The sequence below is a fragment of the Cervus elaphus genome, chromosome X (assembly GCF_910594005.1).
Source record: "Cervus elaphus chromosome X, mCerEla1.1, whole genome shotgun sequence".
In the NCBI taxonomy this organism is placed as follows: Eukaryota; Metazoa; Chordata; class Mammalia; order Artiodactyla; family Cervidae; genus Cervus; species Cervus elaphus.
In genome coordinates this window covers 114,674,266-114,691,202 of record NC_057848.1, presented here as the reverse complement: position 1 = coordinate 114,691,202, position 16,937 = coordinate 114,674,266, and the positions used below count along the sequence as shown (strand labels likewise).

General features: G+C 41.8%; 1 protein-coding gene across 2 annotated transcripts in view; it reads left to right on the top strand.

Annotated features, from left to right (window-relative positions):
• The window catches only part of AR (androgen receptor), a 191,121-nt gene extending 174,466 nt beyond the window's left edge, over positions 1–16,655 (top strand). The window contains exons 5-8 of one of the 2 annotated variants that reach the window (XM_043895533.1): positions 3,577–3,721; positions 8,077–8,207; positions 9,062–9,219; positions 9,861–16,655. In XM_043895533.1, coding sequence (XP_043751468.1) covers positions 3,577–3,721; positions 8,077–8,207; positions 9,062–9,219; positions 9,861–10,016 — 590 coding nt within the window. In that variant the 3' untranslated portion in view covers positions 10,017–16,655. The remainder of the gene's footprint in view (positions 1–3,576; positions 3,722–8,076; positions 8,208–9,061; positions 9,220–9,860) is intronic. The other variant, XM_043895534.1, reaches the window with a different exon arrangement.
• Positions 16,656–16,937: the final 282 nt, after the last annotated feature.

Sequence of the window (16,937 nt, the reverse complement as noted above, 5' to 3'; positions counted from 1 at the left end):
AACTTGAGTTCACACCCTCTGATTTCCAGTCTTAGCAATAACCTAGTACAAATCATTATGACAGAATTTGTGTAACTTGGAGTCACTGGATCTCCTCAGCCCAACCTTCAGGGTGAGAAGCTGTTTCCTTACATTAACAAGTCTGCGAGTTAATATCAGTTCACCATCCAGCTTGTCCAAGGAAATGATCCTTGATCCTGAGTCATTTAAAAGAATAGCTTCAAAAGAAAGCTGAGTACCACATTCATTAGAACTGTTATTCATGTTATCAATAATCATCTACTAATTCAAGTTATTTGCTCATTGAACAGACTGAGCTCTTGTCCTTTGAGAAGCACTGTGCTGGTACCTACTCATATAAATTTTGTTGTGAAGCTTTCTTTGATAATGATAGTACATGTAAATTGCCTTGTATGGCACCATCACATTAATAAATGATAACTATTGAGAGAGAGTGAGTAGATTGTATGCACACAGTATATTTATAATCAGATGTATCTGGCTTGGCATCTTAGCTATACACTAGCATGACTTTGAGCAAATCACGTGTCTGCACGTACTTCCATTTCCTTGTTTGTAGAGGTGGTAGAGCAGTTGCTACCTTGCAAATTGTTATCAACATAGAAATTATGTATGAAGAGTACAATAGCTGGAACATAGAAGAGTTTCTGTAAATAGTGGGTCATTATTATAAAGGTTGAGAACTAAACCACTAAAATCATTTTAAACCACCACTAACTTTGCCTAGAAGTACATTCATAGGTCCCAAAGATGAATTGTCTTCTTTGAAGACCTTGGCTGTCAGGTGCACTAAAGCTGCAAATATTTCCTAATTGACCTTTCTTTAGGCATGTTCTTCCAGAGATTTTTGCTCACGATTGCTAAGAAGTGATGTTAACTGGATTCTCCTGAGAAAACAGAGTCTCCAAGAAACTGCCTCTGCTCCCTAACCTGTTTGGTGTGTTTCAAAACTTGAAAATGACTTCTCTCTGTTTTTCCAAAAGAGCCTGATGCAGTGCCAAATAGGAGTTGAGTGAATGTATGTTGAAGGAAACCTGTAGGCTGAAGCTAGTGTTTCCTCAACTCATGCCTTCACAGCATACTATCTGAGCAGGCCTTTTCAAAGGCTGGACATTGGAGAACAGAGTTAGGTATTATAATGAGATTAGACCTATAGGAAACTTAGCCTGCTCTGTTGCTGATGTGTACATAGTAATTAGGTTTGAGTTCTAAGCAGCTCTCACTAAGGATCATTAACTAGTATTAAGCCAAACTAAGCTATCCCGTTTTTCTCTGTTAGTTCTCTGACATCTCAGTGAAGGAAAAAAATCATTAGTATTGATGACTTCCTTGTTACTAGTACAGTTTAATCCTCATACTTCCATGAACCCTCATATTCACACCGTCACCATCCAAGGCTTTCTTTGATTCCCACTGCCATCCACCACAGAGGTTCAAGGTTCAAGCTCCTGGACCCCTCCCAAAGAGATTCTTGGATGTTATGTGCTTGACCCTGGCTTTTTGTCTCCTACTGGAAAGAGTCCATCCCAGACATTCTGTTCTACAGAAGGGCTTCAGGCAGGAAATACTCTGGTGTCTGAGGCTGCAACTAGTCTGTTAGCATATCACTACCAGTGAAGGTGGGAGGCACATGACTGGGAGGTTTGATTGCAGTCAAGGGTGGTGATGTGAGGAACTCTAACATCCCTGATGTCTGGTAGACTTGGGACCTAAGGGAAATATAGTGTGTGTGTGGCAAGGACCAACCAAACAGAACAATGTATCTTGATAGCGTAGATTTCAGACCTGACCCTATGACTAAGAAAAACTTGTGACCTTGGTAGTTTTGAGCTGTGACTTCTCTGGCTTTCGGTTTCCTTATTTCCAAAATAGGTGTCACACTGCCCACACTCCAGGGTAATTGTGAGAGCTAAATGAGGTCATCATCAGGAAAATTAGAAGCATTATCTAAATTCATGTAAGCATTTATAATGAGGTATAGCAAGACAAAATTTTAGATAATCCTGGATCTGTTAGGGAGAAGTTAAAGGGGGTACTGTTAAGGGATAAGCTCTGAGGTGATACTCTAAGTATGCAACTGTTTGGAAACCTCCAGAGAGCAGAACCATATCTGTTCTATCTATGTAGAACCTATTTGTGGAGGCAGCATTTGGGAACCTCTGTTATCCGAGTTTAAGGGAGGTAATTTGAAGATCATCTAATTCTCAGTTTATAAAATGAAAAAAAAATGAGAGTCCTTAATATGTTTAATTAATATTTCTCAAACTCATACTCAAATACCTGAGCTGTATTATATACTAGGGAGGAAAAAATGAAAAAAGGGGATGGTCCTTGTCATCAAGAAACTCTAAGTCTTGTGGAGTAGACAGATATGTGCATAAATAAATTCCAGTGCAGTGTAATGAGTGCTATAATTAGATGGAACTACTTAAGATTCAATAAGATGGTAAAAGAAGAATCAATAGGTCTTCTGCTTGGATGTATTGGAAGAGGCTTCACAGAGAAAGTAGCCTTCCAGTGAATACTTGAAAGATGAGTAGGTATTTATCAGATGGAAAGTGTGGGAAGGGAAGAATACATTCTAGGGAAAGACAACTGCCTTTGCAGAGATAGCAGAGATTTAGAGGCATGAAGTATATGTGTTCAGCAAATTGTGGGTTTTTCAGAATAGCTAGAACCTAAATTATGAGAAGATAAATGATAAGAAGTTAGTTTAAGAAGGTAGGTCATAAAGAGCCTGTTTGTGTATACATAATGGCAGTTGGCAGAAATGGCAGTAGGGTAGGAAACTAGCAGTGCCAGGTACTTGTTGAATAGAAAATAATGGAGAGGAAGTGGGAGGCAGGAAAAGGATTGGAGAAAAGAGATGAAGCCTGAAGGTGAAGAAGGAGAAGGCATGGCCGTCAAAGGCATTTCACCATATGCTGATATGTAATAGTATCCCTTTTCCAGGGTTGTTAGAGGGTACAAACAAGATTATAGCTAGAAAAGAGCTTTGTAAAATGAAAAATGCTGTTCATGTGAGAAAAATGATTATTACACTGCATCTTCAGAAAGTCAGTGAACCTTTCTGAAGATCAAGAGCATGGGCTTTGGAATCAGACCAGCTTTGGAACTTGATCTGCCAGTTACTAGCCTTATGATCTTGGACAAATTCTTTAACTTTTCTGTGACTCACTTTTACTGATTCACAGACTGGGCACGAAAATATACACTTTATTGGATTGTTGTGAGTATTAAATGAATTAATATAAGTAATATACTTATAATAAAGTTAATTCATTGTAAGCAGTCAGTGTTAGATTATTATTCTCTTCCAGTGGGCAGTGCACTTTTTGCCTCCATTACCATCTCTTTCGAGCAGCTTAATGAATTAGGGAGCACAAATAATTATCCCCACCATATAATCTGTTCTCCTTTTACTCCCCAGCATTGATGGTCCCTGGGTCTCCTCAGGGGCAGCCGCAGTACCAGAAATTCTCAGCCCAGCAGAGTCCCAGACTTCACTTAGACCATCAGTGCTCAGTCTGACCATTGCCTCTGTCCTATCTCCAGGCTTCCGCAACTTGCACGTGGACGACCAGATGGCAGTCATTCAGTACTCCTGGATGGGGCTTATGGTGTTTGCCATGGGCTGGCGGTCCTTCACCAACGTCAACTCCAGGATGCTCTACTTTGCCCCTGACCTGGTTTTCAATGAGTAAGTGCTAATGGGCCCAGAACTCACATAGACACAGACCTGGTTTGTGGCGATGATGGTAATGGAAGTAATGGTGAGAGTTATTACATTTGACCTTTACATGAGGCAGTAGAGGCCTAGCCAACCTATTCAGTCTAACGTGGCTTTGCCCAGCTGAAAGGCCAATTGATAGGAGGAAGGGGGGAAGGCCATCACGTTTCCTGATCAAGACACAATCCTGGTAATTTGGCAGTGCTTCTGACCTGCTTTTAGCTTATCTCAGACCCTCATAACAGGGTCCTTCTCCTTCGTTCTGGGCAAAATAAGGAGTGAACAGAAACACTCTAGATCTGAAGGCTGAAGCTCCCTTGGTCCCTTTGCTACCACCAAAAGCAACTGCCAGTCACCTTTTGTTGAGAAACTCCTATGTGCCAGGACTATACTAGATATTTTCCTAATTCTTTCTCATTGAGCCCACATTTTAATGGTGAAATCAAGTTATCATAAATTTAAAATATTTTTTAATGGATGGGGGAAATTAGGCTCAACAAAATAGTGATTCATCCAACAATGTTAAATAGTGCATGTTGGCAACAGAATTCAAAGTATGACTGTGTAACTCCCAGCTTTTATACTGCCTCCTGGTGGTAAGTGATGAAGAAGAGCAACTCCACCATTTTTTGGCATGTGACCTTGGCCCAGCCAGTTCCTTCTTCTTAAAAACGAGTTTAATTAATACTTGCCCTGCCCACCAGCTCTATTTATCCTTCATAAATTTAGCCAAGAGCTCAAATTTTAGTATACTTTTCTTAACTGAAACCTCTGTTGTATTATTTCCTACATCATTCTCTGGTTAACAGTTTCCTCAGCTGTTCATAAAATAAAACTTCCTTCAATGGTTTGTTTTGACAACTAAAATAGGAGCTAATGGATGTGAAATGTCTGGCTCACAATGGGCAAGAAATAAAAAGAAGTACCTTTCCAATATTCTCTTTTCCTAGTAGTGATAATCGTTTCTGTGTCTCTATTTGAGGTCCCTCATGTTATTGTGAATGTTGTTGTTCAGTTGCAGGAGTCGTGTGTGACTCCTTGTGACACCATGGACTGAAGCACATCAGACTCCCTTGTCTTTCATTATCTCCTGGAGTTTGCTCAAATTCATGTCCACTGAATGCTATCTAACCATCTCATCTTCTGCCGCCCCCTTCTTCTTTGCCTTCAGTCTTTCCCAGCATCTGGATCTTTTCCAATGAATCAGGTCTTCACATCAGGTGGCCAAAGTATTAGTTTCAGCTTTAGTCCTTCCAATGAATATTCAGGGTTGATTTCCTTTAAGATTGATTGGTTTTATCTCCTTGCAGCCCAAGGGACTCTCAAGAGTCTTCTCCCACACCACAATTCAAAAGCATCAATTCTTCGGTGCTCAGCCTTCTTTACGGTCCAACTCTCACATCCGTACATGACTACTGGAAAAATGATAGCTTTGACTAAACAGACATTTGTTGGCAAAGTGATATCTCTACTTTTAATACACTGTCTAGGTTTGTCATAGCTTTCCTTCCAAGGAACATCATCTTTTAATTTCATGGCTGCAGTCACCATCTGCAGTGATTTTGGAGCCCAAGAAAATAAAGTCTGTCACACTGCTTCTACTTTTTTCCCCTTCTACTTGCCATGAAGTGATGGGACCAGATGCCATGATCTTAGTTTTTTGAATGTTGAGTTCTAAGCCAGCTTTTTCACTCTCCTATTTCACCTTCATCAAGAGGCTCTTTAGTTCCTCTTCACTCCCTTCCATTAGAGTGGCATCATCTGCATATCTTAGGTTGTTGATATTTCTCCCAGCAATCTTGATTCCAGTTTGTGATTCATTCAGATTGGCATTTTGAATGATGTACTCTGGATATAAGTTAAATAAGCATGGTGATTATATACAGCCTTGTTATATTCTTTTCCCAGTTTTGAATCAGTCTGTAGTTCCATGTCTGGCTCTGACTGTTGTTTCTTGACTTGCATACAGGTTTCTCAAGAGACAGGTAAGATAGTCTGATATTCCCATTTCTTTAAGAATTGTCTGCAGTTTGTTGTGATCCACATAGTCAAAGGCTTTAGCATAGTCAATGAAACAGTAGTAGATGTTTTTCTAGAATTACCTTGCTTTCTCTATGATCCACCAAATGTTGGCAATTTGATCTCTGGTTTCTCACCATAGAGAACCCCTTTAATCAGGGAAGGAATTGACCTTTCCTCTCTTCCAGCCCTCTAACCCAGAAGAACCTTAAAATAAAATCTACAGGCCAGTGGTTCCTCCCATTACAGCAATGCCATATGGGGGAAAATAAGTGTCCCCAGCTGCCCTCTTCCAACTCAGCCAGCCCTGGTAGCCAGAAGCTAAGAATAACCATTGAGCTTTTGGCACAACCTGATTTATGGTTTCCAGATATCCAAAGAGGTACCTATGATGCCATCTTCTGGGTCAGGCCTTAAAAAGCCCTTTTCCTGTTCTCCTCTTGCTGTGCTCCAGTGATTAAATCAACTATTGGGCACCTACCCCATCCAGAGCCCAAAGACCTTTGAACCTTTGTAAAGTGATAATTGGCTATTTTCTAAATCTTCATTTCCTCTTCCACCTCTGTGGCACCCTACCTCAGCTTTCTAGTCCACTTCCCTGTACCTCATCAAAAGGTACTATAAGATTCCACACAGAGTCAGGGTCCTCCATGAAGCCCCAGGACTCCTGAAATATCAGGTCCCCTTCCTCTTATAGGAACTGACTATGTTAGAGCTCTTAAAATCCCTAGAATCATCTAAACCAATGCTTCTCAATGGGGATTGACTTTTCCTGAGGAATGGTTTTTCATTGTGTAATACATTCTTACATGTTGGAATGTGTTTAACATCCCTGGTACCTGCCTCAGTTCAGTTCAGTTCAGTCACTCAGTCGTGTCCAACTATTTGCTGACCCCATGGACTGCAGTATGCTAGGCTTCCCTGTCCATCACCAACTCCCAGAGCATACTCAAACTCATGTCCATTGAGTTGGTGATGCCATCGGACCATCTCTTCCTCTGTTGTCCCACTGACAGACACCACTGACCAACTAACACTTTCAGTGTCTAAACACTTCCTTTTTCTAGTTGGGCTCCAGCCTTCATTAAATGCTTCTGCACTATCTGCTCCTTCTTTTCCCTCTTTCTCTAGGCCAGCCAAGATCTATCTGAGATAGGATTCTGAGCTTCCACCCAGCCAGTATCAGGCCTGCTCAGCCTGTCAATGAAGCTAGTGGTTTGGGGACCAAAATGTCAAACCATAAGCTTCAGGACCAATCTCAGTGGTCTTTTTCCTCACTACTTAAGTGAGTGTCAAATTCCCTTTCCTTTCTTTATAAGATATAAAATCAATTTCTCTCTCTCCTCCTCCCCGCCTCTCTCTCTCTGTCTCTCTCTCTCTCTCTCTCTCACACACACACACACACACACACACACACACACTCTCATACACACACACACACACACAATTTCTGATGTGCTGAAGACCAGGAAGTTCTACTAGCAGAAGAATGGTGTATCAGTGTATCTTCTCTTACAGGCTTGTCACAGTCAGTCATGGAACAGAGATGTTGCTCTCCCCAAGAAGCTGTCCAAGCCATGGCTACTTCCCTATATAATTTATGGGTGATAATGTGGTGATCTGTTCACAAGTCACTATAATAAAGGCAGCTCGTACGTTTTTATAACTCCCAAACTGTGGTAAGGAACAGCTAGTATATGAAAGAGTAAGCTCCCCTTCAGCAGGGGATATTTAGATTGGATATTCAGAAATACTTTGTGGCTGATTTGATAAGCATTGAAACTCATTTAAAGGGGCAATGGGAATCTCTTTTTCTGAGAGTTTTTAAAGAAATAATTTCATTTCTAGTATAGCATGTGTGGCTACTTGGGAATCCTGGTGTCCTTATGTCAGGAGTTGATTTCTAAGGCCTGTCTGTTAGAAATTCTTCGTTTGAATGTTTGGGAGGCAGGCTCTGACTCTGGCTGTAGCTGCAATATTAGAACTGTAGTCAGGGAGACCATGTGCCATTGTATTCATTTGGTTAGGTTTTCCTTTCCCTGTCTCAGGAAACAGGAGGTGTATGGGGACCTGGAAACTCCATGTGCTAACCCATATCCTAGCCAGGGAAGATGAGTAGTTATCAAGATATCATGATTTTGGGGGAAAAAAGAACAACCTGTTCTTTGTCACTGAAGCACCAGCAAGAGAAACATCAAGCTCTTCTTGGAGAAACTGGAAAGGGGAGGGCACCCACAGACATTCTCTCTGGGTTTATTCTAATCCTTCCCTTACTCCTCTCTTTTCTTTGTGTCTTTCATTCCTAGGTACCGCATGCACAAGTCCCGGATGTACAGCCAGTGTGTCCGAATGAGGCACCTCTCCCAAGAATTTGGATGGCTCCAAATCACCCCCCAGGAATTCCTGTGCATGAAGGCACTGCTGCTCTTTAGCATTAGTAAGTGCCTGGAAGGGTAGAGAGTGCCCCTAGGGGGCATAGGGGATCAGAGGAGAGGTGCTTTTTCATTAAAGGATTATCAGGAAGAAGCCAGCTCCTGAATATTTCCCTTCTTCTTTCACCCTCCCTCCTCCACTCTCCCTTAGCATCTTTTTCCCTAACAAGGATGAATTTCATGGCTAGAGACCAATTTCTTTGCTACAATCAAACCTCTATTAGATCCCCACCTACCCCCAATCTTTCTTTGGGACAAGGCCTTTTTGGCTAGTTTTAGCAGGTCTCTGAATTTTCCCATAGCTTCTACCATAGAAACAGGCAAGGACTACCTTATATTTCTTGTAGGGTAGAAGGGATTGCCTCCTGGAAGGAATTTCTTCTTCTGCCAAAAAGACAAGGTCTGTGTAAGCAACTCAGACAAGGCTTATTTGGCAGCCAAGGAATATTTCTTTAATATCTCTTCTAAGCAGAGTGCTGTCTTAGCCCCTATGGGGGAGAAAGGAGATAAAATTTGATAATCAAGGCCACATATTTTAATTGTCTAATTCAGAGCTGGACTGTGGATAATGTAAAACCAAGAAATGTATAGAAACAAAGACTAGAGAAAGGAAAGGCTCAGTAAATTTTATTTACTTGATGCCCTACAGACTGGGTCCAGCTAGCCTTCTCCCTAAGACCTTCCTGGCAGACTTCCTGAAGGCCCCAGGCATATAGACCTGAAGTGACAGGAAGCCAAGTCGATGGCTCCCTCCTTGTGGGGGTGGGGGTCAAGTTTGTGGTCAGAAAACTTGGTGCTTTGTCTAATGCTCCTTCGTGGGCATGCTTCCCCTCCCCATTCTGTCTTCATCCCACATCAGTTCCAGTGGATGGGCTGAAAAATCAAAAATTCTTTGATGAACTTCGAATGAACTACATCAAGGAACTTGATCGTATCATTGCATGCAAGAGAAAAAATCCCACATCCTGCTCAAGGCGCTTCTACCAGCTCACCAAGCTCCTGGACTCTGTGCAGCCTGTAAGCAAACAATGGAGGGTGCTTTGTCAGGGAGAGTAGCCTGATAGAGCCAAGTGATAATATGCTCTTCTAGGGTCTGGCACCACCTGTTGGGAGGTGCTTCCATTCCCCTCTGGCTTTGAGTGTGGTCCAGGAAGAAAATCCAATGAAGAAGAAAGGAACACAGGTCACAGTGTCCCAGCTGGATGTTGTGAAAGAGGTGGAGGAGTTGAGAACAGAGCAACTGGGACTCAGAGAAGGGGCTTAGAGTAGATAAGTTCTTTAGGCAGACAAAACAGACCTGGATGTTTTCCCCCTCTTCCTTGAGTCATGTGCATGTACATTTGTGTGTGTGTGTGTGAGAGAGAGAGTGTGTGTGTGTATGTGTGTGTGTGTGTGCTGGGGAAAAGGAACAGCCAGTCCTGAGTCAGAGAGCTTGCAGTGGTGTAAGAGATCTCTTGGGAGCTCTCAGTGACTCCCTGGAGACAATTTAATGCACATGTGTGTGTATGCACTCATGCACACAAACACATACACACACTCACAGAGGCCCAAGGACATGAAAGGAAGGAGGAGGAAATCAAAGACTGTGGGGGAGACCCTGACAAGAAGCCAACTCCTTGTCAACCCTGTTTTCTCCCTCTTTTATTGTCTCCCTGCAGATTGCACGAGAGCTGCATCAGTTCACTTTTGACCTGCTAATCAAGTCTCACATGGTGAGCGTGGACTTTCCAGAAATGATGGCAGAGATCATCTCTGTGCAAGTGCCCAAGATCCTTTCCGGGAAAGTCAAGCCTATCTATTTTCACACTCAGTGAAGCTTTGGAAGCCTCCATTTTCTTACCCCACCTCACTCCCTTTTTCAGATATCTTCTGCCTGTTTTAACTCTGCACTACTTCTCTGCAGTGCCTTGGGGAATTTCCTCTATTTATGTACAGTCTGTCATGAAGATGTTCTTGAATTCTATTTGCTGGGCTTTTTTTTTTTTTCTCTTTTCCTCCTTTCTTTTCTATCTCTCCCTATCTGACTCTCCCATGGCACTTTCAGACTGTACTCCCTGCTGTGGCTCTTATCTGTGTTTTGAATGCTGTTGTATTTCTTTAAATCTGTGATGATCCTCATGTGGCACAGTGTCAAGTTGTGCTTGTTTATAGCACTGTGCTGTGTGCCAGCTACACAAACGTTTACTCACCTAATGCCACGTGAAGTTTAGAGAGCTAAGAGTATCTGGGAAAACAAAAGACAAACAAACAAACAAAAAACACATTAGGGTTTTTCCCTCTTAAAAATATTAAAACAAACAGATTACCAAAGAGGCCAACAGTAACTAGAATAAGGTGAAAATTGCAAGCCCATGGGGTGTCACTGCTTTTTTTCCCCAAACCCTCTCTCCCTGGGAGACTTTATTTTCTGCCAACGGCTATTGCCATTAGAGGGCAGGGTGACCCCAGAACTGAGGTAGATGGGGGGTAGATTTAAGATAAGACAGATGGATTACCAGTACCTGCCCACAGCCTTGGCCCCTGAGAGCTAGGCTGTTCAACTGCAGCACAATTCATGGTACTGAAAAATGTGCTTCATGTTTGAAAACCTGTCTGTTGAGAATGCCTCCCCACACCAGTCCCTTTTCTTTCGCATCCTCTGCCTCCACCCTCAAATTGACTTTCAATATCTTTTCTAAGAGCTTTGAACTGAATGTTCTCTTTAGCCAAAACTTGGCCACTTCCACTGAAGAATCAGACCAGCAAGAGGGAGAGGGAGATCTGACCTTTTGTAAGGCCCCATTCTGATCCAGGTCTGCTTTCCCATTTGTGGCCCAGGGAGGAGCCTGGGGCTAGAGTCAAAGGAAAAGGAAGTGGTGGCTTGACTGTTCTCCTGCTTAGGACACTGAAGATTTGATCCTTCTTTGCCTCTACCTTTAAGAGACCTGAATGTTTTCTGCCTGACTCCATGCAGCTGCAAGCATTGTCCATCCTCCCTTCTGTGTTTTGTGGGCCTGAGCTTCACCAGACGTCATTACAGCCACAGTGGTGAAACTTGTCCACTCCTTGGGCACGTTCAGACTCTCTGCTAAGAACTCCCATCCCCAAGAAGGCTAGCAAGTCAGCAGTCTTGATGTCTATCTCTAGATGCCAGTAGGCTCAAAGACTTCTTACCATATGTCTCTCATCAACTGAACTCTCAGAACTCTGGAGACCTTAAACAAACTGGAAAGAAGGCATCAATGGGATTGGACAAGCTGGGCGTCTTGCCCTTGTCCCCCAGAGATAACACCTTCCCACCAAGTGAAGAATTCCCACTTCCTCCTTCAGAGCAGCTAAAGGGGCTACCCAGATCTGTGTTGAAGAGAAAACTCTGTTACCAAGGTGAGAAAAATGAAGGCACTAGAACCGGAAATCCTGTAAATGCTCTCCTTTCCATCCAACATATCCACCTCCAGAAGTAAGGGGAAGAAGAGAGAAGAAATCAAGATAATACTAACTAATAAATTAAAAGTTTTCAGAAGGAAAGTCTAAAGCCAGATGGGCACCATCTGGTGAGTTTATTCACCATCCTTCTCTGCTGCTGATTCTGGGCTCTAACGTTGGCCATACTCACTCAGCCACCTTTGTTGCTGCCTCTCGGCCACAGGAAGCTGAAATATTGAAACTACCAAACCATGGCCTCCTTTGGAAAGGTCTGGTTGGTGTGACTCTGATGGGCTGCCACCTATGAACTTGGTGTACTCCTGGGACACTGGTTTCATATAGTCCTTTGGCACTCCTTTGTTCTGTTGACTTTGTCCCCCAGTCACGAGTACTGGGGAATGCCTACCTACTTTCTCATCTTGGCCACTGCCTCTTCACATAGCTCTTAAATTCATCTGCTAAACAACAAATTAGAGGCCAGTCACCAAGCTGCCCATTTCAGCTAGTTCACTCTACTTGTTGTTGAGAAGATAGTTTCTGAGTGACATGATATGATCTACATGGGTTTCCTCCCCTGATTTCTGCTGATATTAATAGCCAAATGAACCTGCAAAACAGCTTCTTTAAATAACAAGGGAGAGGGGAACTTAAGATGTGTGTTATACCAATCCAAGTCTGCTGGACAAATCTAAAGCTGACAGGTTCTCTTTATAAGGTAGGATAGAACAATTCTGTTTTTCTTTGTTATGACACCATTTGGCTTATATAGGCTTACAGGATCACTTTTAGCTGTTTTAAAGAGAAAAAAATCCACCACTCTATTCATTTAAACTAGGTTACTTTTTAATAGTTCCTTTACATATGTTTTGAAATGATCCTCATCTTTTGTGGTACATGGATTTGAGTATATCATTCTAATACCTCTCCTTGTAAATACTAGATGCTCTCCTTTCCATTTCTCTGGCTATCAAGGTTTTCATCTTTATAGATTTCCCAATCGTGACTCTTGTCTTTATGAGTATATGTTTTTCACTTGTGAAAGCCAAAAATCAGAAATGGCAGTGTAATTAAAAACAGAAACAACTAGATTACTCTGAACTCCCAAATGGCAAGACTAGGAGAAAATGGCCTAAACAAATATTTAGGTGTACTGTTTTTGCACTGGGGTTTCAGTGAGCAAAAGAGATTTTAGCTTAGCTTTGTCTCCCACAGATGAAAGGGGGATTTTTTTTTTCTTTTGGCCATTGTTGTTCCAGCCAGCATAATTGACAGAAGTCTCATTTTGCATGCACTCTGCTCTACAAGCAGAGTTAATACGGTTGGTACACTGTGCTCACCTTTGAAGGACTGGCCACCCACACCCATTCACCTGGTGAGCTTAAAGATGAGGATCACTCACCAGACAAGCCATGGAGACTATCCCCAAAAAGGTTTGCAGTGCTCAATGGGGATGGAGAGTGAGGAAGAGAAAAAGAAGGAGCACCAGGGAGAAAGTCTCATCTGTGCTGGGCAGCAGACAGCTGCCAGGTTCATAAATTCTGTGGTCAAGGAAAAGAGTCGTGTGGCAGTTTCAGCTCTTGCTCATTGGGCAGCTTGCCCAGGCCTGGCCTCTGAGTTGAAATGGGGGTTGGGTACTTTGTTTCCATAGCTTTTCTATGCCACAGACAGTATCTTTGTTCTTGGAGAGTTCATTATTTTTTTAACAAGAAAGGAGTTTTTTGAAGGATTCTGTCATATATCTTTGAAAAAAAGAATCAGTAATACATATATTTTTATATATGTTAACTGGCAGTAAAAAAGGTTGGGGGAAGGAGTTTCACTCTGTCCTTTGGGTAGTTGCTGAAGTGATTTTCCAGGTTGAGAAATAATGCGCTGATGCTAGAATCCCTCTCTGTTCATACTCTACTTCTATATACATATATGCATATATAGCAAGAAATATTCTATTTGTACTTCAAGAGAAAATAGGTCCACCATCCACATGATATTGATACTACACAAATGATCTTATGGTAAGCATCAAGTAGCTTCTGAGTGTTTGTTTCATTAGGCACAGCACAGACATGGCCTTGTCCTATTTTCTTTCTTGATACTGGGCATGACTCAAAAGTACAAGCCACTCCCTCTGCTCCCTCTCAGTCTTGTGCTAGGGTTGCACTTCATGAGACTCTCTTCAGACAGCTTAGTAACTATCCCTGCATGGTTCCTACATGGCCCTGGGAAGACAAGAGGTTGAATATTAATTATTTTATGCCAGTTGCCCAGGTGAGAGGACACTGGGCCCAAGGGGGTGACCTTCATGCTCAACTATATGTAGGGGGTCATGAGAATCAGGAATGCTAAAACACAAGATCCAATCCCAAGCTTAAAGTCAAAATAAGCCATTTATCATATGCAATATCTTATAAAAGGAAGTTTCTACCCTTGCTGCCTTTTATAGGCAGGTCTGTTCTCACCACTAATCTCTTTGAAAATCTGTGAAAGCAGTTTAAAAAAAATAAAGAGACCAAAAAAAAAAAAAAAGACAGTGCATCACATTATGTAACCAAAGATTACATTGTATCTGCTAATTTACCAAAATTTTTAAGGGCAGGGAGGGAGCAAACATTAGTGCCTCTTTGGTAACCTATCCAAAAACAGACTAAAGGACTTTGCTGGTGACTGACTTATAAGAGTTTTGTGGGGTTTTCCTGTCCACAATATACATGTTTAGAACAGTAAGAGATAATTTTGAAAAATAATGGGATTCTGGGTCTTTCAGTAAGTGATTTTTATAAACAGAACTAGCTTTCCTTTTATGTAGTAGTTGCTGAGCAAATTCTTAAAGCTCCATCATTGAATGGTTGGAAATGGAGCTGTCTTGGCCACTGTGTTTGCTAGTTCTGATGTTAGCTTATCTGAAGATGTGAAGCCCTTGCTGAGAAGGGAACGTTTAAAGGATTAGATTTTGCACTAGAGGGACAGCAGGCAGAAATCCTCATTTCTGCCCACTTTGAATGGCACAAAAACTTTCTCTGCAGTTTAAGGCAGAAGGTTGAAATATATTGTAAATGAGTATTTGTATCCATATTTCAAAATTGAATTTTTTATATATATATATATATATATATATATATATATATATATATATGTATATATAATGTGTTCTAATAGCTTTACCTCTCTCTGCACCTTTATATTTGGTTCCAGGTCATATCTGATACCATGTACTTGTAAGAGAGGCCACAGCTACATTTTAGAAGCTCTCTCAGAATGGAAAAGACACCTGAGTTGATCAGATAACCAAGGGAGCTCTGTTCCTATTGAGGCCTGACTCACAGCCTTGCAAAGGAGCAGAGAAGGGAAAAGGGTAGGGTACATGATGTGTTGCACTTTACTAGCCCAAGACAGATGAATGTGTAAAGGGTGGTGAAGTTCCATTGAAACAGACTGGGATTTACCATATGGAAGGCCCATACTTGGGGCCAAAGGCCCACCCAAACGATTAGCCAGTGGCCCCCTAATGGGACCTGTGCAGCTGGAAGAAGAAATGGTGTTCTTTGTTCTTCATCATCCCAGTGAGAAAAGGGCAGTTTCCTGCACTTGGGAACCTGGAGCAAGTGCTCCATTTCAAACAATTCACTCACCTGCGATTGAGGTGCTCTTGCTACTGGGTGTCTATGTGCTCTAATTCTGATTTTGGATATGTTCTGTAAAGATTTTGACAATGAAAATGTGTTTCTATTTGTTAAAAAAATTATCAGTGTACTAGAAGTAGTGTATCTGTAGATACAGGTCCATCTCTGCCCACAGGTAGGGATGTTTTTCTTCAGTTAAGAGATTGACACTGGGGTCTGTTGCCCAGAGCCTCCCAATCCTTAACCTTTTCTAGGTGAAGGCAGAAAAATCCACAATTAGTCACTCCTCTAAAAAGACTTCAGCTGAGGTAACAAACCATTCAGAATGTTCCCATTCCAAAAATAAGTGGTAAATATTTTAATTTAACAGGTAGCGTTTTAAATGGAGAAGGAAATGGCAACCCACTCCAGTATTTTTGCCTGGAGAATCCCAGGAACAGAGGAGCCTGGTGGGCTGCCATCTATGGGATCGCACAGAGTTGGACATGACTGAAGCAACTTAGCAGCAGCAGCAGCAGTGTTTTAAAGGGAAAAGTAGCCTTTGACTCATCTTTGATTTTTCCCCATTAGATTTGGCCATAAAATAAATGATACACATTGATTGGTTTCCAACCTCAATTCAGTTGAGCAAGAGTGTTGGTTCCTTTCTTTATCCCACTTTTCTCTTAGCTTTTTATGGAATTAAACGAGAAGCTATGGTCTGAGTAGCCCTTGTGGTTTAAAACAGTTTGCACATGCATTACTTTAAAAGGCTGTCACATAGCTACAGATTCCATTGGCCACCAATACTGGAACTCACAACCAATCCCAAAGGAAAAGGAATTCTGGAACGATACTGCTTCTATGCTGGTGCCCTCCTGGGCTAATGCTTCACATTTTGGAACTCTGTTCCTTGCACAGTAGATAAACCAAGCCCACAGTCTCTCCCAGCTTTAGCCCCTTGGTGTTGTCCTACAGTGATGTGCCTGTGGGGTTGTTCAATCCCATAAGCCACTCAGGTGCTGAGAGTACCCACCATTGGGATGACCCAAGCTACAAAAATACTTTCTCCCACCACTCATTGACACCTTTCTGCTTTTCCCTAGACTAGAGTATTGATTAGGGAGTGCCTCAGACATGACTTTCTTGGGCTGTTCTCGAGATTAATTTAGCAGCAGAAGAGAGCAGACTATGTAACCAGATGTAAGAATTTACTTTATGCTGAGGGAAAAATTTAAAAGAAAACATCATATAAAGTTTTTGTTTTTTTTAAGAAACATTCATTTTGCTTGAAACGTCTTTCGACGGGGCTTCAGTTCTCACAACGACACTTGGCCTCCACTGGGCAGCAGAACCAGCCCCAGGCGCTAGTGTTCTATTCTCTTTTTGTAATCTTGGAATCTTTTGTTGCTCTAAATACAATTAAAAATGGCAGAAACTTGTTTGTTGGAATACATGTGTGACTCTGGGTTTGTCTCTGTCTCTGCTTTCAGAAATGTCATCCATTGTGTAAAATACTGCCTTGCTGGCCTGCCAGCTAAAACTTGGCCACAGCCCCTGTTGTGGCTGCAGGCTCAAGTTATTGTTAACAAAGAGACCCAAGAAAAGCTGCTAATGTCCTCTTATCACCATTGTTAATTTGTTAAAACATAAAACAATCTAAAATTTCAGATGAATGTCATCAGAGTTCTTTTAATTAGCTCTTTTTATTGGCTGTCTTTATTGAAGTCGAGT